Source organism: Schistocerca serialis, chromosome 5 (assembly GCF_023864345.2).
Source record: "Schistocerca serialis cubense isolate TAMUIC-IGC-003099 chromosome 5, iqSchSeri2.2, whole genome shotgun sequence".
Classification (NCBI taxonomy): domain Eukaryota; kingdom Metazoa; phylum Arthropoda; class Insecta; order Orthoptera; family Acrididae; genus Schistocerca; species Schistocerca serialis.
This window is the reverse complement of record NC_064642.1, coordinates 457,118,710-457,140,096: the sequence shown is the minus strand read 5'-3', so window position 1 is coordinate 457,140,096 and position 21,387 is coordinate 457,118,710. Positions and strand designations below refer to the sequence as shown.

The 21,387-nt window shown below is 44.6% G+C and overlaps 1 protein-coding gene across 1 annotated transcript in view; it reads right to left on the bottom strand.

The window, feature by feature from the left end:
• The window catches only part of LOC126481991 (trace amine-associated receptor 1-like), a 312,485-nt gene extending 298,128 nt beyond the window's left edge, over nucleotides 1-14,357 (bottom strand). Inside the window, exon 1 of the mRNA XM_050105955.1 lies at nucleotides 14,121-14,357. Coding sequence (XP_049961912.1) covers nucleotides 14,121-14,357 — 237 coding nt within the window. The remainder of the gene's footprint in view (nucleotides 1-14,120) is intronic.
• Nucleotides 14,358-21,387: the final 7,030 nt, after the last annotated feature.

Here is a 21,387-nt window from a genome sequence, read left to right as displayed (position 1 = left end):
GACAACATTCCATTAGAACCACTGACAGCCTTGGGAGAGCCAGTCCTGACAAAACTCTACCATCTGGTGAGCAAAATGTATGAGACAGGCGAAATTCCCTCAGACTTCAAGAAGAATATAATAATTCCAATCCCAAAGAAAGCAGGTGTTGACAGATGTGAAAATTACCGAACTATCAGATTAATAAGTCACAGCTGCAAAATACGAACGCGAATTCTTTACAGACGAATGGAAAAACTGACAGAAGCCGACCTCGGGGAAGATCAGTTTGGATTCCGTAGAAATGTTGGAACACGTGAGGCAATACTGACCCTACGACTTATCTTAGAAGAAAGGTTAAGGAAAGGCAAACCCACGTTTCTAGCATTTGTAGACTTAGAGAAAGCTTTTGACAATGTTGACTGGAATACTCTCTTTCAAATTCTGAAGGTGGCAGGGGTAAAATACACGGAGTGAAAGGCTATTTACAACTTGTACAGAAATCAGATGGCAGTTATAAGAGTCGAGGGACATGAAAGGGAAGCAGTGGTTGGGAAGGGAGTGAGACAGGGTTGTAGCCTCCCCTCCCCGATGCTGTTCAATGTGTATATTGAGCAAGCAGTAAAGGAAACAAAAGTTCGGAGTAGGTATTAAAATCCATGGAGAAGAAATAAAAACTTTGAAGTTTGCCGATGACATTGTAATTCTGACAGAGACAGCAAAGGACTTGGAAGAGCATTTGAACGGAATGGACAGTGTCTTGGAAGGAGGGTATAAGATGAACAAAAGCAAAACGAGGATAATGGAATGTAGTCGAATTAAGTCGGGTGATGCTGAGGGAATTAGATTAAGAAATGAGACACTTAAAGTAGTAAAGGAGATTTGCTATTTGGGGAGCAAAATAACTGATGATGGTCGAAGTAGAGAGGATATAAAATGTAGACTGGCAATGGCAAGGAAAGTGTTTCTGAAGAAGAGAAATTTGTTAACATCGAGAATTGATTTAAGTGTCAGGAAGTCTTTTCTGAAAGTATTTGTATGGAGTGTAGCCATGTATGGAAGTGAAACACGGACGATAAACAGTTTAGACCAGATTAGAAGCTTTCGAAATGTGGTGCTACAGAAGAATGCTGAAGATTAGATGGGTAGATCACGTAACTAATGATGAGGTATTGAATAGAATTTGAGAGAAGAGGAGTTTGCGGCACAACTTGACTAGAAGAAGGGATTGGTTGGTAGGACATGCTCTGAGGCATCAAGGGGTCACCAATTTAGTACTGGAGGGCAGCGTGGAGGGTAAAATTCGCAGAGGGAGACCAAGAGATGAATACACTAAGCAGATTCAGAAGGATGTAGGCTGCAGTAGGTACTGGGAGATGAAGAAGCTTACACAGGATAGAGTAGCATGGAGAGCTGCATCAAACCAGTCTCAGGACTGAAGACCACAACAACAACAAATATTTAATAAGAGTCAGATTTATAGAACTACTAGATTATTGCACGCTGATTCTCTGGCATTGACTGTTTGGCCTGCGCAGTTCATTTTTGCTTTCCTTCAATCGAATTTTTATTTTGTTCGCAAATCGCAACATCTTCTAAGCTTTGCACGCGAATTAAGCCCATAGGAGAATGATCTTTTGGGAATGTACCTCTGACCAAAAAGAAAGTCCGACACCTAGAGTCAGAAGTCTTTATAATCCTGCCTTTTGAGTTCTTGTGATGATATTTCCATGCGAACTTTCATCCCATAAAACACATTTCTTTAGAAGCCATATACAGATTTTCATAGATTCTGCATTAAAAATGTTTCAATATAACGAGATATTCATAAAACGTTTCGTATCCTTTTCACCTCCTTAGGGTTTAATTTAAAAAAAAAGTTTTTTTTTTAACAGAGAATTTAAGTACAAATTTTCTTGGATTTAAACGAAATATTTCAATAAAAATGGGTTGAATTTTCAGAATACTGAAGCACGGATTTTTTATTTCCAACTGAGAAGCCAAGTACCATCTCTCTTAGCTGTAGCTTTAACAATGATTTGTTTCTATTTTAATAATGCTTGGTTTAGAAACAACTCTCCCCCACTATTTTGTCCCCTTAGAGGTTGAATTTCCAAAAATGCTGAAGCACATGTTCTTTTATTTCTTTCCGAGAAACCAAATGTAAATTTTTGTAGGTCTGGCTCCAAAATAGCCTTAGTGGTATCATTCAAATATTTTCAAAAAGTCTTTCATCCCTTACTTCACTCTCTTTTTTGTGGAATTTCGAACCAGCCCTTAGCAAACGATGTCTACAGTATAAGATGAACAACTTCTCCAAATTTTAAGTTTTAATCCTTAGCAGTTTGGGGTGAGCGATGATGAGTCAATGACTCAGTTAGGCTCCACATCACCCCTCAGGGGTTCAGTTTCCAAAAACATTGAAACACGTATTTCTTTATTTCTAACAGAGAAGTCAACTACCAATTTCTATAGATGTAGCTTTGAAAATGCTTTAGTAGTTCGTTAATAATGACTTGTTTTCAAAAACCTTTCACCTATTACATCACCCCGAAGAAATCAAATTTCAAAAAGTGCTAAAATAGATATTTCTTTATTTCTGTCTGAGAAATCAAATTCCGATATTCGTAGGTCTAGCTTCAAGATTGCCTTAATAGCGACATTCTTAAAAAAAAAAAAAAAAAGCTGTCCTCACCTATTTCACCCCCTTAGGGGTAAAAATAGAGAAATGTCTCCTTAAATGGTACGTACAGTATAAGAACAATAACCTCTCCAGATATCAAGGTTCTGTCCTTAGTGGTTGGGCTGGCCGATGATGAGTCAGTTAGTCAGTGAATCAGTCAGTCAGTCAGTCAGGACATGCCTTTCATATGTAAAGATGTTTCTTTCATGGACGTCAGGTATATTCTTGTTAATGACACTGCAGCCATCCGATGAACTGTGGGCAGAAGGGAGCGACCATATGACATTCATCCTTCCCTCTCCTGGGTGATGAAATTGTGTATTCAAAAGCGTCCGCTTGAATCGCGTGTCTTTTTCTTTATGTTTTTAGGGCGCAAAAGTGCTACCGTCATTAGCGCCTGTTCTGTGGCTTAGGGAAGGCTAAAAAAAAAAAAAAATTGGAAATCAGCAGCAGTGGGAGCGAAACTCAGAAAGTGGGGAAACTAAAAAACAGAAGGAAAGGGGGGTTCTTTTCCCCAAAAAGAGCTTAAATGGCAGAGGTCATCTCACGGACAGTGATAAACTCGAGGACGCGATCGGCTGAGCGGGAGTCATCTGCTAAAATGGAAGATATATCAGGCGACAGCTGTAAACGGGCGCGTAGCGGAGTAAAATAGATGCACTGAAGTAAAAGGTGTCTCACCGTCCACAGTTGAGAGCAGTGGGGACAAAGCGGGGGAGGATCGCCACTTAAAAGATGTCGATGGCTAAAAAGACAGTGCCCTACCCGGAGTCTAGTTAAAATTACCTCTTCCCGACGGCGAGTTCTGGAGGAAGAGGTCCAAGCACAGGGAAGAGCTTTCACGTCCTACAATTTGTTATAGACCAATGTTCGTGCCGTAAAAGAGCAACACGACGACATCAAACACTCTGTAGATCGGCGAAGGAAACCATGCGAACAGCGGGCTGAGGAAGAGAGGCTGCAGCCTTGGCCACTATATCGGTCGCCTCGTTTCCACGGATACCAACATGTCCTGGGATCCAGAAGAGTGCCACAGAGACGCCCCCCCCCCCCCCCCCCCAAGTGGAGCAAGTGGAGGCAGTCCCGAATCCGGTGGACCAGAGGGTGGACAGGGTAAAGAGCTTGGAGACTGAGGAGAGAGCTGAGCGAATCTGAGCATATAATATACTGTATCCGCTGATGGCGACGGATTTATTGGGGAGCCTGAAGAACAGCGTAAAGCTCCGCAGTAAAAACCGAACACTGGTCGGGAAGCCGAAATCTATTTGGGGTGTCACCAACAATATAGGCACTCCCAACACCAAATGATATTTCTGAGCCGTCAGTGTAAGTAAATCTGGCAGCCTTCATTTGTGCGCATAGAGCATCAAATAAATACCCGACGATAAACGAAAGAAGGGGTACCATCCTTGGGAAGCTGACAAAGGTCATGGAGAAGGCAGGTCCGGGGGCGGAGCCAAGGCGGTGTTGTACCTCAGTTGTCAAGAGAGTTTTAGGAATGTGGAAGGAAAGAGAACGTAGCAAATGACGGAATCGGACTCCCGGTGGTATCAGAGAGGAATAGCGGCCTGCATATCCTAAATCCAAGGAGGCGTCGAAAAGAAGGTCATGGGCCAGATTAGCAGGCACGGAAGACAGATGGCATATCGACTCAGAAGGACAGCTCGCCGACTGGACAGCGAAGTTTCAGCAGTCTCAGCATAAAGGCTTTCCACAGGGCTGGTGTAAAATGCTCTACACGCTAAACGCAATCCACGGTGGCGGACAGAGTTGAGACGCCGAAAAATAGACGACTGAGCAGCGTAAACTGTGCTTCCATATTCCAATTTCGAGCGCAATAACGCGGGATGTAGGCGGAGGACCACTCGATCCGCTCCCAAGGAGGTACCATTCAGAACACGGAGAGTGTTGACGGATCTCAGACAGCAAACCAAAAGATAGGAAACGTGGGCGACGAGCACAGTTTTGTGTCAAACATAAGTCCCAAGAATTTAGCGATGTCCGCGAACGAAAGGTCGACACGGCCTAGATGTAGGGAAGGCGGAAGAAACTCTGCACAGCGCCAAAAACTGACACAAACTGTCTTACTGAAAGAAAAGCGGAAGCCGGTTTCGATGCTCTAAGAGTGGAGGCGCTCGAGACATCCTTGAAGACGTCGTTCAAGAAGGCTGGTCCGTTGAGAGCTGTAGTAGATCGCAAAATCGTCCACAAAGAGGGAGCCCGAGACATCGGGAAGGAGACAATCTATAATTGGATTTATGGCGATGGAAACAGTACAACACTTAGCATGGAGCCCTGGGACACCCCGCATTCTTGGGAGAAAGTACGGGAGAGAGTAGTGTTCACCGCACTTTAAATGTGCGCTGCTCTGTCATAAATTCACGAATAAAAAGGGGTAGCCGACCTCGAAAGCCCCATGAGAACAGTGTGCGGAGGATGCCAGTCCTCCATGTATCGTATTCTCTCTCCAAATCAAAAAATATTGCTACTGTTTGGCGTTTCTTGAGAAAATTGTTCATGATGTAAGTAGAGAGAGCAGCAAGATGTTCAACTGCAGAATGATGCTTCCGGAAACTGCATTGGGCAGGTCCAGCCACCAGGCTAAACGGCAATTCACCATATGGTCGAAAACCTTACGTACACTATTCGTGAGAGAAATGGGGCAATGGCTATAGGAGAGATGTTTGTCCTTTCCAGGTTTCGGAACAGGAACGACTATAGCTTCCCGCCGTCTTCCGGGAAAAGTACTGACGGTCCAAATTCGATTATAAAGGTGAAGGAGGTAACGCAGACTAGGGTATGATAAATGCAGCAACATTTCGACGTGGACACCATCCGGTACTGGGCGGAAGAGAGAGAAGAAGAGAGTGCGTGTTGGAGTTCCTGCATGGAGAAAACAGTATTATAGCTTACGTTATTTTGAGAGGAGAAAGCAAGAGGTTGCTCTTCCGCTGCACGTTTCTTCGGGAGAAAGGCTGGCGGGTAATTTGAAGAGCTCGAAATCTCAGCACAGTGTTGACCCAATGAATTAGAAATTGCGACTAGGTCCACTAACGTATCATGCGCGACAGTGAGCCCAGAGATCGGGGAGAAACTAGGCGCGCCAGATAACCGTCGAATTCGACTCCAAACTTCTGAGGAGGGAGTGAAGGTGTTAAAAGAGCTAGTAAAGAAGTCCCAGCTGGCCTTCTTCCTATCGTGGATGACGCTACGGCATCACGCACGTAACTTCTTATAGCGGATACAGTTGGCCAAAGTAGGATGTTGGCGGAAAACGCGAAGAGCACGTCTCCGCTCGAGTATTGCGTTACGGCGCGCCTCGTTCCGACAAGGAGCTGGGGGGCGCCGGGGCAAATCGGAGGTGCGAGATATAGAACGTTCCGCGGCCGTAAGAATAACTTCTGTAACATGAGTGACCTGATCGTCGACGCTAGGAAAGTGACGGTCATCGAATGTCGCTAGACACGAAAAAAGCGTCCAATCGGCTTGGGCAAACTTCCAGCGTTTCGGGCGCATAGATGGCAGTTGTGGCTGCAATCGAAGGACACATGGAAAATGGTCACTCGAGTGTGTATCAGCAAGAGCGAATCATTCAAAGCGCCGAGCTAGCTGAACTGTACCGACCGTAAGGTCCAAATGAGAGAAATTTGTCATGGAGGCAGACAAAAATGTAGGTTCCCCCGTGTTGAGGCAGACAAGACCCGCTTGGTGGAAGAGGTCAATCAGTAGAGAGGCTCGCGGACAAGGACGCGGAGATCCCCAAAGCGGGTGGGGGGCATTGAAGCCCCCAACCAGCAAACAGTGGGGGCAGGATCTGACCAAGGAGATGAAGGAGATCAGCTCTTGCCATCGGTGTGGACGATGGAGTGTATACGGTACAAAGAGAGAAGTTGTATCCAGAAAGGGAAAGAAAAGGGAAAGACGGACAGCAACAGCTTGGGAGAAACTGTATAAGGGGTTTGGGTGATAATGGACAGTATCATGGAGGAGAATCATAAGTCCCCCGTGTGTTGGAGTGCCATCAACAGAGGGGAGATCAAACCGGACTGACTGTAAATGAGGGAAAACAAAGCGATCGTGGGGATGCAGCTTTGTTTCCTGAAGACAGAAGATGACCGGCGAGTAGGATCGTAAGAGCATCGACAATTCATCCAGATTGGCTCTAATGCCGCGGATATTCAAATTGATAATTGCAATAGGGTGGACAGAAAGGAGAAGAATCTTACCACGGTTGCTCTCAACTCAACGACTGCTGAGAGACAGCGGCCGATAGCGTGAAATGGTATTCAGCCAAATTCAGAAGATCCTGATCCATAGGTTGTTTGGGGGCAGCTCTTGCCACCAGCGATCGACCAGGTGGCGCTGTAGATGAGACACGCCGTGGTGGAGAAGGAGAGGAACTTGGTTTCTTATGAGCCTTCTTGGAAACAGAACGTTAACATGAGGGAGGAATCTATGGTTGTGAAGTCGGGGTACGTAAAAAGTCTCTGCAAGTAGGCTCTTTTTAGGAAGTCTGGGTGTCTGATTTTGGGGCTCGTGATTTAGCAGGAGCCGATGAAGGGTGAGCCATAGAGTGGGCAGGTGATGGTGGGGAGGTTGAACGGGCGATCTTTGCGCTGGCAGATCTGACGACCGTGGCACTAAATGTGAGATCACAAGTCTGCGTGGTTGCCTCCTTAGGAGGACGAGGAGATGCAAGGAAATTGCTATATTTACCAGCTGGAGGCACAGAGGGCTTTCGACTGGCGAATAAGTTTCAAGAGGCAAATGTAGACACCTTTTCCTTCACTCTGATTTCCTGAATAAGCCATTCATCTTTGAAAAAAATGGCTCTGAGCACTATGCGACTTAACTTCTCAGGTCATGAGTCGCCTAGAACTTAGAACTAATTAAACCTAACTAACCTAAGGACATCACACACATCCATGCCCGAGGCAGGATTCGAACCTGCTACCATAGCGGTCGCTCGGTTCCAGACTGTAGCGCCTAGAACCGCACGGCCACTCAGGCCGGCTCATCTTTGAAAATGTGGCAATCTCTTGAGGAAGCAGCGTGGTCGCCCATAGAGTTGATGCAACGAGGGGATGGGGGTGGACAAGCACCCTCATGGGCATCCCTGCCACACGTAACGCATTTAGCCGGATTGGAACACGATTTGCTGGTGTGATTATACCGCTGACACCGATAGCAACACGTAGGGTTGGGGATGTAAGGGCGAACTGAAATTATCTCATAACCCACTTTAATGTTCGATGGAAGTTGAACTCTGTCAAACGTCAAGAAGATAGTATGGGTTGGTACCAAGTCCCTGTCCACCGTTTTCATGACTCGCTGTACAGCCATTACGCCCTGGTCAGACAGGTAGTTTTGAATTTCCTCGTTGGACAATCCGTCGAGTGAGCGGGTATAAACCGCCGCACATGATGAATTTAAAGTGCAGTGCGCTTCCACCCTTACAGGGACTGTGTGTAACAGTGGATTTCGCAGCAGTTTTTTTTTTTTGCCTGGAGGTCACTGACTGTTCCTAACAACAAGGTGCCATTTCGTAGTCTGGAATAAGACTTTACAGGACCTGCAATTTCTAAATAATTAAAGGGTTGACTGTGGAGAAGTCTTGATCTTCGTCCGACCGAGAAACAACAAGGATCTGTGGCACTAATGGAAGAAATGTCAGTAGCTGAGACTCATCTAATTTTCGCTTGTGAGCAGAAGTTGTAGACGTAGAGGAAACCATTGCCGAAGTATCCCTCATGATTACCGGCCTCTCCAATGGCGCGTTCCTTCCTTGTGAGGGCTCTCTCTGAGGTGATTGTTCAAACCTCAGGTCACACCTCCCGAGAAACCGACGGAAGGACCAATCAGCACGTTCGGAAGGTACCAGATCGGATAATCACCCCTCCCTGGGCCTGGTCGTTACCAGGGGGTACGTACGTGTCCTACCTGTGTATCCGGGGCGTGGAATTATGCGTAAACCCGTCACCGGCTACGCGTGGGAACACGGTCTGCCTTCAGACATGCACAGGGAGGAAAGAAAGAGAAAGAGAGGAACAAAGAAAAGGAAAGGTCTCAAACGCCGAAGTGGAGAAGTGGGTAAAGAGAAGAGGCAAGGAAAAGAGAAGGACAAAGGGAGGACAGATACTTTCCAGCATAGAGAGCAAAGAAGAGAGACTATGTCTTACAAGCGCCCGTCTCCAGACGTAGGCACGAAAGATACTCCCAAAGTGGGAGAAGGGGAAGGGAAGAGGCGGGGGTGAGGGGGCGGGGGAAGGATGGGGGATGGAGAAAGATGTGGAAAAGGAAGGTATGCAGCCCGGAAAGGAAAGAGAGCTGCACTAGCTCGGGGTCCCGTGCCCGCCACGCACGTATCCGCAAAAGAGTTGTGGACCCCCTGAGGGGTGAATCGCGTGTCGAGAGAGAGAGAGAGAGAGAGAGAGAGAGAGAGGCCTCCGAACAGCGTGGCCGCGGTATTTGATGGGAGTTTTCGCACATTGGGAGCCGGGGGCAGCAGCAAATGATTCAAATGGCTCTGAGCACTATGGGACTTAACAACTGAGGTCATCAGTCCCTTAGAACTACTTAAACCTAACTAACCTAAGGACATCATACACATCCATGGCCGAGAGAAGCTTCGAACCTGTGACGTAGCGGTCGCGCGATTCCAGACTGAAGCGCCTAGAACCGCTCGGCCACAATGGCCGGCTGGCAGCAGCAGTGCTTGGAGCGACGCACACGGGTTGTGGATGGGAACGGCGTCTTTTCCTGGTCGTCGTTTACTCTTCTTCCACAGGACTGGGCGGAATGCAAGGTCTGGTTCGCTTACGTTGTGCGCAACTAGTTTTTCAGCTCTGTTCACAGATTTTCCATTCTGCAAGCTCTTTGTATAGATGTTCGTATTTGTGTTTCACTGAATCGTCATGCACGCCTTGTTACTTGGATCTGTGATTTTGTGAACACTGTACTGCTCTGCCTATCCTGTGCCATTTTGAAGTAACTTCTCTTAATCTGCTGGTCAGTGTTCACCCTTAAAAAAAATTCCATGGTTAATGTTGTTAGGGTTATGTAATGTACCCAGATGTCACGCATAGCTGTATCGGAGACCTAGGTCTTATGTAATTTTTTAACCTCTTTTTGTTTTAATATTCTTGTGGAAGAGATCCAATTATTCTAAGTTTTAATGTTTTAGAAGCTGGTGGGCTCTCTGTTATTACTATTATCCAGCACTTTTAAGCATGTTGTGAACTCCTGTTACTTGTGAGACCCTAAATAGTTGTTTACTGAATTTCTTCCTGAAAGAAATTACAGCCCCCTTTCTGTAGTTTTCTGTTATCGAAGCTTATTTCCTAAGGCGTATCAACTTATTGGGAAAGCTATATAAATGAAATCATGGATAAAGCGTGACTTTACTTGCAGTATAATCCAAACAGAAACTTATCTTTCTCGTTTGTTAACAGCACTTACTAAGTCGCTGGGAGAGTGTTCAGTGTTGGCGGCTTCTTGCCGCTTGGGCCTGTCTTCCTTGCGGCCCTGTGCACGGCTCTTGAGAATTTCCTGGTGCGGCTTGCTATTTCTTTATTTCTTTGCAGTCGCGCCTCCTGGCTGTCTGTCCTCAAGTTGAGTACCTAATGTTATCTCACTTGCACTGTAAACGAAATTTTACTTTCGACCAATCGGCCTTTGATTAACTGGCTTCGCACAGGAAATTTTCACTTTAATATTTTATACATACTCTATTGGTGTTCTAAGCTTTATTGTAAATTCTTTCGTGTTATCTTTCTTAATATTCACCCTTTGGGGGGTCCGCCTAATGTCTTGAACTTAAATTTTCTTGGAGAAATTTAGCTAGAACTTTTTAATTATTTTAATTGACTGGTTTATTTAAAATTGTTTACTTTAAAAATTTAAAAAAAGGCCAATATTGTTAAGGTATTATTTTTTAATGTGTTTGAGTACATTATTGCAAATTAGCGGTTGTCTTGCTCACCATTTTGAACTCCTGTAACGGCAAATTAACTTCAATTTTTCTACCTGTGTTCCAAAGGGGACCTGTTGTCAAAGAAAATATACAAAAATGAATTTTGTTGTTGTTGAAGGATTAATGATGTTAGTTGAAGTGGTCTTGTCCTTCCATGTCATTTCCCTGATCCAAGTAATTCCCGATCTTACTTTAGAATTTGGTAGAAAACCGTTAGTTCGTTTAACAATACATATATCAGATAAGGATCGTACACAGAATTCCTATAAACATCTATTACGGTGTACGGAGACGAGCAAGATTGTGCGAGCTATATAGCACAGTAGCCCAGAACAAGTGAGCTAATGCGTGATGGGCAGCACGGAAAATCCGTTCTTCGGCTACAACGTCACCCGAAAACAAAGTTCAAGAGGGCCACAGTCAGCCGGAACGACGCAGGGAGAGACACTTTTACCTTCTGCATACAAGTGCCAAGGGAGAGAAGCATCTCAAGCACCGAAAATAATCATTTGGAATGCCTGTGTGATATTACGCAATTGTTAAGGCACTGGACCTTCATTCTGGAGCACTGTAATTCAAATCCATGTCAAGTATAATTTTTTTTGTTATTTGTCTTACAAGGGGAGGCTACGAGGTTTCGAACGCGGATTTACTGCAAACTTCGATCACACGTAGTACTCCATTAGGACAATAAAATATGTAAGCAATAGCGCGTACTTCTCAAGCGTTATTGAGAAAATCGCAAGATAATTTCGACCGTCAAATGTCGTCAAATATACATACCTGTACGTGGCCAATATTACCAGGAAGAGCCGGCAGCCGAGTGCTTAGCGTTGAAGTCCCGTAATCGCTGGGTCGCTGGATCGAGTCCCACTAGTCAGTTATTTTTTTTAATATCTAACACAGTCATTTACTATTTATATTACAATTGATGTAATGGGAAAAATACGTGTAATCAGATGAACTTTTATTAAATTTACCATGTTATTTGGCAGTCTACAAATTTTTATTATCACAAATAAACGATCAAGCGCATAAAGCGATACTGAAAATGTATGCTTGTCTGTGTCTTCAAAATTTTCGTATTTAATCGAAAGAGAACGAAAAATTGTTTCTAGTGAAGACGCTATTAAAATACACCCGATACTCCATGACCAATGATCAGCGCCGATATTTAAGGAAATGCTGCGTTATGCATGGTTTGCTTCCAAGTTATCGGCTGAAAGAGAGGTTTTTGAAAATGTTAACGAGGGTTGTTTTTCCACAGAAAAACTCAAAACACCTTGCGTGTACGAAAACATAGCATTTATCCAATGCAGCGGGTGCCGTTTAACTTTGTTTTTCATGTTTTTACGAACAATACCATCCCGCAACTTGTAATCGTAATGTCGAAAGCGGCGATTAATTGTACATCTTTCGAAAGCCGTCTGTGCCGGTCAAAACTTGGAGGTAACAAGTCCTTTCGGGCTCCTTCCAGGTATAAGGGATTTCTCAAATCACGGACAAGCATACATTTTCAGTATCACTTTGTGCGTTTGGCCATTTATTAGTCGGTAGTTATGAATGTTATATTATTTATGATAATAAAAATTTGTAGGCTGCCGAATAACATTGTAAATTTAATAAAAGCTCATCAGATTACACGTATTTTTCCCATTACAACAACTGTAATATAAATAACAAAGAAAATGACTGTGTTATAAATTTAAAAAAACTGACGAGCGGGACTCGATCCAGCGACCCAGCGCTTACGTGGTTTGAACGCTAACCACTTTTTTTTCTTCATTTTGTTCGTTGTTTATCGTTGTGTTTGGTCATTGCGAACGCGCACATGACACCCAGTCATGTTAGTTTGTTGATCCTTGCACTTAGTTTTTTTTATTACAGAGGCCAAGCACCTCTCTGACCGAACACACTGAGCTACTAGCCGTCTGCATTCGGCTGCTGGCGCTTCCTGGTAAAACGGCCACGCACAGGTGTATACAGTTGACGACATTTGACGATCGAAATTATCTTGCGATTCTCTCAATAACGCTTGAGAAGTACGCGCTACTGCCTACACATTTTGTTGTTCTCGTGGAGTACTACGAGTGTACGAAGTTTGCAGTAAATCCGCGTTCCAAACGTCGTGGCCTCTCCTTGTGAATCACCTTCTATAGATGACACAGTCGTTCTGTGGAGAAACGATAACTTTCGATTTCCTTCTCAGTCTGAGCTTTACCTCAGTCAACCTTACCTCCTAACTAATGACATCGACATAACTATACACCTGTGTCTTGTTTTCCTTGAGCCGAATTCACCGTATGGATGATATGTCTGTTGTACTTGGAAACCGCGAGAATGTTAATTAAAGTCGTTAATGATAATTAGCTGAAAAGACACGAAGACAACCAGAAAAATGTAGAATAACTTTCCACATACTTTCAGTAGAAGGCGTTCAGTAGCTGTGAAATAAAGGAAGTTATGTGAAGAGCACTTACAACAGCTAACATGAATCGCATCAATTTTGTTATCAATTTTGGCCATGAACAGTCCTCAAAATGGAACCCATTATCGTATAGGCAAACAATCATGACTATTACGTTTTATATTTTACAGAGAATCTAGTATTAATGATCACGTCATTTACCAAATTGTACTTTATTTCAAATTTTATTTTCGAGGGGACAAATATGTATTAACGCACATTTTTAGACATTACACTAACCACTTCGAAAGACGTCATTTCTCAAGCCATGATTTCTTTTACGTAGTGGGCTAAGATAATAGTTCCTGCTTCTGAGAATAAGTCTTTTTTATTGAAATTGTATGTAAAATAAAGATTCAGTGGGTATCGGTGTATTTGTATCTTCAGGAATTTAGTAAAGCTGAAGGTCATCTGCATAGACAATATATTTACGGGTCAGAAGCGAGGAGATGTTATTGACATTCAGAAAGTCAACAGTGGGCTCAGGACTGAGGCCCAGAGCTGATACCTGTGACACTTCGGAGAGAAAATTCTTCCAGAACATCTTTTCATTCCTACAACATGCAACTGTCTGTTTCCCGAGATAGGTGTTTTCAAGGCGACTGTAGGTAGCTGACTAGGGAACCTCCCCATCGCACCCCCCTCAGCTAACCACGAGACCACGGCGCTCCTGAGCTCACACTATCCTTGATGTTACCTATCTTGCGCATGGACTACCCAGTTTGTATATTTTGCTTATTTTTTTCATAGTTCCACACAACTTCTTCCTGTTTTCTCGATTGATCTGTGTTCAGTTTTTCAAGGCCTATCCACTGTGCCAACTTATAACGAAATCTGAGGGGGGTGTGATGGGGAGGTTCCCTTGTGAGTACTAACAGGCGTGAGTGAGCAGCTGTTCGTGTTTTCTGGCTCAAATGTAGACACAGCCTTTCTCAAAATGAGGCTACTTGCTGAGTAAGCTATGAGAGGTACATGAACGTCACGTAGTGAATTACAATAACGGTAGTTTTGATGGTTACCTGTGCGTGTATGTACTTGGAGTATCTGCGGCTGTTGAGCACGACGATGGCAGTGAGGTTGGCGGCCAGGATGGCGACGGAGAGCAGCAGGACGAGCATGGACTGCGTGACGGCCCACAGCGTGACGCCGCCCCCGGCCGCCGCCCCCGCGCCCCCGGAGGCGGGCCTCGCGGAGCAGCTGCTGTTGTGCAGCGCCGGCGCCTGCAGCCACGAAGACGCCTTCCCGTGCTCCAGCATCGCGCCGAGCCGCGCCTAGCCGCGCGGCCACCCGCGGTACGCCCACACCTGCTACGCTAGCGCATCTCTCCAGCCCAGCACTACCGGCGCTCCCTTAACAGCATACCACGGAAGGCGCTCGCTGTCTGCCTGCTATTGCAGCAGCATTTCATTTATGATGCACTACGCAACTAAATCTAGTGGTCTGTAATTGAACAACCTGATATTATCTTCGCTTTCCCAAAATAAGTCCAAAATCTGCCGTAACTAACACGTGACATTGGCTTTCCCTAAAACGCTGTAGCAACGAAATTGTGAGCATCTATGCTTTCCGGAATTAAATGTAAACACGTTTCAATAAAATGCTTATCATTACTTGTTGTCTCATGAAAGTAAAACTAGTTACAAAAAAAGTAGTCGCTTTTCAAATCTAGTTAATGATATTCCGATATTCCGATAATGTCAAATACTCCGTAACATCTTTCTACATGTCCTTACGTGAGCTGCACTCTTTTTACAGTGAACTTAGCGCATAAATGTATGCACCAGACAAGGTTTTGTTTCGTCTGTATACACAGAAAAATTCTTGGGAAAATTGAATTTCTGCAGGAAGTCTTCGAAAGGCAGTGGACCAGTAGGCTGGATCATCATCTGCAACAGAGGCAAAGAAACATTTGCGTAAGTTTCTATATTTTCCGAAGAGCGATTGCACTAATAAAAACAGTGGAATAGCTTATCATTGGAGACATACAATTGCCTCTTGTCGTAGACTAAAATGTTATGAGAAGTGTCTAAGCTTTGTCTGCACTTTCTGACATATCCGAAATAACAAACACGTCATGTGTATAACTAGGGAGGGACGGCCCAGTAGTCTTTTCTGTGCAAATACAGAACACACTCGAACTCTTATGGGAATCAGTGGGTCACAGTGAGTAGTGATGGTAATGAGCAGAGGCATAACCTCAGTAGTGTGTGGATAAGTTGGAAATTTGAAGTAGTCAGGGACCGCGTCCAGACAACCGAAGATAGTCTGCATTTGACAGTTCGGACCTGTTTGTGTCCTAGCTGCAAAGCACTCGAGGAAGAGGCAGTGTTTACACCAACAGTACTCGCTTGCGTTGCTCGTTAAACCGATAGCAATGGCACATACAAACAAACAAAAACAGTCTGAACAGACCTTGAAGGCCCAGCGGCATCGACCGGCCGCCGTATCATCATCAGCCCTTATGCGTCACCGGATGCAGATACGGAAGGGTATGTGGTCAACACACCGCACTGACAGCCGACGTCGGTTTTCGTGACCAGTGTCATTACTTCTCACACAAGTAACTCCTCAACTGGCCTCACAAGGGCTGAGTGCACCACACCTGCAACACTCGGCAGACACGGATGGTGACACATCCAAGTGCTAGCCAAGCCCGACAGCGATTAACTTTGGTGATCTGACGGGTACCAGTGTTACCACTGCGGCAAGACCGTTGGCTAGCAATGGGGACATACGTTTCGAAAAACCACGAAACAGCTTACATTCTCAAGTACGCAAGATCGAAAGCATTCTAAATCGAATGCGTCTTGAGGGATGAGGTGCATATTAATTACACGGAGCTCATGGAATTCATTTATCAATCGTGAGTAGCACTGTTTATTTCAAGATTGTCGACGACGCAGGGCATGATATTATTGTAGAAGTCACCAAACGAGGAATAGTGGTTCGACACTCTGATCGTCATACTAGCGACGTGTCAGTGGCGCATGTAGGCCTCTGCTTCCGCACGATTCGAATCTTCGAGCTGCCCTTTGAACTACCTGAATCACTGAGACTGAATCACTCCAGCCTTATGACAGAGTTATTAATCATACAGCCGAACGCTGGGCAAGTTCTAGCATGTATCCAACGATGTTCGTCAGGTGCGAATCGCCCTTCAAAACGTGAGCTCTCCTATTTAAATACAGATGGTTGAGAAGCCAATCCCAGGCATGCTCTGGGTGTGTTGGTGAAGGGCATCTTCGATATGAGTGCATAAAGAGGAGCCTAGTGCAACTATCCAGCGGAGACTTACCGATGCAGGCCAGCCCCGCGTCACAACCGTTGAAATACGAGTCGGCGCTCTGCGAGGAGATGACGCCGCGATAGGAGCGCATATTCGAACCAATACTGCAGACACCGAGGGGAAACAATGACGATGAAATTCCAGCCCTAGAAGTTGCAGGTGGCAGATCCCAAGGACGACCACGTAACACAGGGAATTGAAATTAAACTTGAAGTGGCCACATACGCTGTAGAAACTGCGTTGGAACATAAGGATTGAACAGCACTGGAAGTCAACATCCGGAAGCGTAAACAACGGTTCCCAAAGAGTCACAAGAAGGCTGCCTCGAATCTAGAGAATCCGCTCCTGCTCATCCCGCTCCTGCTCATCCCGAGACATCTGATGACTGTGGTAATATGAACCTGTTTGACATGGACTAACAGCCACCGGATGTCACTGAACAAATGTATTTGAGGAGTGGAAAGATGTCGTGTCGTTCCGACGATATATTCCCTCGGGTATACATCGATCCTTCAGCAGCAGAGGATGATGCTGCGAAAAGTTCACGAACACTACATACCAGTAGAGCCGTCGGCGTTGCAGAGACCCTCGCTAGTACCGACTGGGCGCAACAGGACGAAGATTCGCCGATGTGACTCGTCCCCACGGTAGAAACTCGCATCGTTCTTCCACAACTCAGGACTACTAATGACTCGGGAAGACGTCGGATGGACAACCTTCTGAGGATGTGCAATGAGATTTTTGCCAGTTCACTATTGTGCGAAGATGACGGACACTCGGACCAAGACAAACAAAATCTCGATATTTGATTTGTGGGGCTCTCAACAGCGTCGTCATCAGTGACCGTTGAAAATCTCAACCTTTTCACTGTCCAGTCCCGCCACTTTCCCCAATGATGAGGAAATGATTAGGACGGCGATCAAAATCACCTACCCGACCGGTAATCGAACGCAGGGCCCCGTAATCGAAAGGCAGAAACGCTAGCCCATTTTTTCTATTATTATCCGAATGACTTGCTACTATCATGACACTTCAGTAGACCATAATCAAATCATCATGTAATATCAGCTGCAAATGGGAGAAAAAAATAATCATGATAACAGGATAATAATAATAATTGAAAAAGAAAAAAATCGAGAACGTAGCCGACAAACATCCGCCAAGCTGACATGATATGTGTCAAGAATTACCTTTGTATGGTTTTTCAGTAATTTTTTAATTTATTTTTACTTAGTGTTTTTTATTTATTTTTGTAGTATGTAGTAGAATCTAAAAGTAGAAGGAAAACGAAACCAGATTAAATTCGAAATAGCAAACTAAGAAAAATCCCAATTTAATTGAAAGGTTTGTAGTCACTCATGTGTATCTATGCTTCATCTATACACATTTAACAAAAGAACTGGAGCGATGCTCAGTCAATACACAAGACAAAACCAACAGGAAAACTAGGAGAGGACAAGCCGAATCAAATCATACGGGAACATACAAAACAAAGAAAAACGCTGATCAGAAAAATTAAATTCACCAGCACCTTGCCGACGGAAAACAAGATTCAACATGTTGGCGAAGAGGTCTGGATATCGAGGCATTCGCAAGCATGTCCAATAGGCAGTGGTCATATACTGTATGAAGTTCATGTGATCTTCCCCCTCGCCTTCTACAACATAATGAACGAATGTCCCAGCAACCACATAACGGTATGGGTTTTCGACGGTGGAAAGAATATGTTGTCCGTAGTGTATGCAGCCTCAGAAGATCGAGTAAGGAAAGCCAGTTGGTCCTAATCTAAGATCAGTTTCCCATATGACCTCCACAAGTAAAGCGATGTCATATCGTATCTGGAGACGTAGTCTTAGACATAAAAACTGACTGCCGGCCGGCCGCCACAGAAACTAAGTCCAAGTCGTTTCTTAAGATGGCCAATTGAACCGACCGCCCCTGACAACGCTAAATCCGCCCATCTGCACAATCTGGCAACACTGTGAGATGCGGAAGAGTCAGGAGAAAGTGTTGTCTACTTCTGAGATGTGAGTCCCTGGTCTAGTGGTAAACCTCATGCATTCTAAACTTATAGTCACGTGTTCGCGTCCAACTGTATTTTCCTTTATTCATACCATATTTCGGCCCTCAAAAGTTATGAGTCTGATTGAACATGGAAGATAATTCGTTTCACATTCTATCCACCAGTAATAACAAATACTTCCAGAAACAATTCCTCAGGGCAGCTCGTGACTGCATCGCGATCAGAACAGCTTACGCTCGAGCATTTGCTCGGGCTGCAGCATTGGATTTTGCATACTTGAAAATCATGAAGTACGGTTAAGCGTTGTGAAACTGGGTCGCAAGTGGAAAAAGGCGTAACATCTGCACCACAGTATTTACTTTTGGTACAATAGAGCGGTGAATGCAGAGGAGGCAGCTCGAAAGATTTGAACTGTGTGTGGAGCGAGTGCTTTTGGGAAAAATACGCCAGATAAAGATATTCTTGTTTCAACAAACATTGTTCTGGCATGAATGATTTTCCACATTACGGATGTCTCGGCTACTGACATAAGTGATGGATTACCATCTAACCATCATGTGACTTTTGCATTCAACAGGCAAGGCTCAGTCGTCTGGTGTAGGAGTACTGCATGCTCTAATTCTAAACAACAAAAATCAACAGAGTGACTATTATTGCAATTTTTCTTGAACGTCATCAGGGTGCTCATTGAGCACTCTTATGCAATACTGTTACTGGTGACGTGTTATGATGCCTTTATTGTTAACTTCCTAAGAAATTAAGGATCAGCCATACCAAAAGACGTAAACTGGAACAGAGAGTAGAGTGAACATAATATTTTCCATCTGATAGCTCCAAGAGTGTCTTTCGCACTACGAACTCTTCCCCAAGCGTATGTCCACCACAGCTGGAATTTGTTGCCAACAACTGAGACATCTTTCGGTCACAGAGTATCTGCGTAATTGATTGGCGCATCTGTTGATCAACAGACAGCAGTCGCCACTCTCACTTGAATCAATGACTGTGTGTGTGTGTGTGTGTGTGTGTGTGTGTGTGTGTGTGTGTGTTCACGCACAACCTAATCAATATTATTAACATTATAGAGACAAGCAACAATAAATACTGGATCAAATATAACTCTAAAGTATTTTAATGAAATTGCTAGTCACTACAAACTGAATATTTACCCAACCCGTGTCCTGCATATTACATTAAGCAAGTAAGGTGTGTTAACTCTATAGTATCGTTGGTGCGCTCTTGTCGAGGCTCGCGACAAGCTCAGCTATTAGCAGTGCCCAATGCCGCCACGATTTGTTTATCTTGGCTGAGCGTGGTCATTGCAGCAGATGCTTCGCCATAAACAGAAAGGAATCATCTTGGCTCTCACTGCAGTAAAGCGGACATCACTGCCTGCATGTTCCTATAGTAACCAACGTGAGACTCTTTTCACAGGTGCCATGGAGCAATTGGAACGAGTGTCATGTCATTAGTCATCAGAATATTAACCAATGATGAAATGTGCACTCTATTTTAATTCCAACAAAATAGGAACCTTCTCACAAAGTGATGCTAGTGATATCAAAATTTATCCAACACACAAAAATAACTGCAGAACTTTCAAGCACGCAGTAGTAGCACGCAAGGAAATGTTATGTCTTGAAGCGTATACCTCATTTCCTCTTCTCACAACAACTCCCTTGTTTTGGTATGAAGTGAGAAATAAACAGTTTAGGGTTCTGAAGTATAGTATGACACCAGATTCTTAACGTAGGCCCTATCGGAAACGCAAAAAGCAGGGAGCTCTACATTCTTTGGTCCAACAGTTTTTTTTTCCTTTCATGCATTACTACTGCTCACAGATTCGTATGTAAGGACTTGGGGGCATCAAGTTCTTCATCAGAATGAGCCTTATGTTATTGTGCTAATTATGGTACGGAAAAAATGCAACAAAGTCTAGTTCCCCTACAGAAGGGAAGATATTTGCACATGTCTGTATTCAGCAATGACTGCCAGCTGCCACAACAGATTTCGTGCTGCAGGCAACACAACTGTGAGTGCACTTCAAAATTCATTCAGTAAGTCGTCAAGAGACGGACGGAAACGTAAAATTAACGTCGCTCTCCGAGTCATATTCAATCCAAAATGAGATGCTATTAAGGTAGCAACTACACTTTGATAATGGAGGAGGAGGAGATTAGTGTTTAACGTCTCGTCGACAACGAGGTCATTAGAGACGGAGCGCAAGCTCGGGTGAGGGAAGGATGGGGAAGGAAATCGGCTGTGCCCTTTCAAATGAACCATCCCGGCATTTGCCTGAAGCGAGTTAGGGAAATCACGGAAAACCTTAATCAGGATGGCCGGAGACGGGATTGAACCGTCGTACTCCCGAATACGAGCCCAGTGTCTAACCACTGCGCCACCTCACTCGGTACGATTTGATAATGCCCATATGAGTATTCCGATAGCCAAAAGAACTCGTTAGTGTGAAACCATTGGGAACTACACTACAGGCCATTAAAATTGCTACACCATGAAGATGACGTGCTACAGACGCAAAATTTAACCGACAGGAAGAAGATGCTGTAATATGCAAATGATCAGCTTTTCAGAGCATTCACACAAGGTTGGCGCCGGTGGCGACACCTACAACGTGCTGACATAAAGAAAGTTTCTAACCGATTTCTCATACGCAAACAGCAGTTGACCAGCGTTGCCTGATGAAGCGTTGTTGTGGTGCCTCGTGTAAGGAGGAGAAATGCGTACCATCACGTTTCCGACTTTGATAAAGGTCATTTTATAGCCTATTGCGATTGCGGTTTATCGTCTCGCGATATTGCTGCTCGCGGTGGTCGAGATCCAATGACTGTTAGCAGAATATGGACTCGGTGGGTTCAGGAGTGTAATACAGAACGCCGTGGTGGATCCCAACGGCCTCGTATCACTAGCAGTCGACATGACAGGCATCTTATCCGCATGGCTGTAATGGATCGTGCAGCCA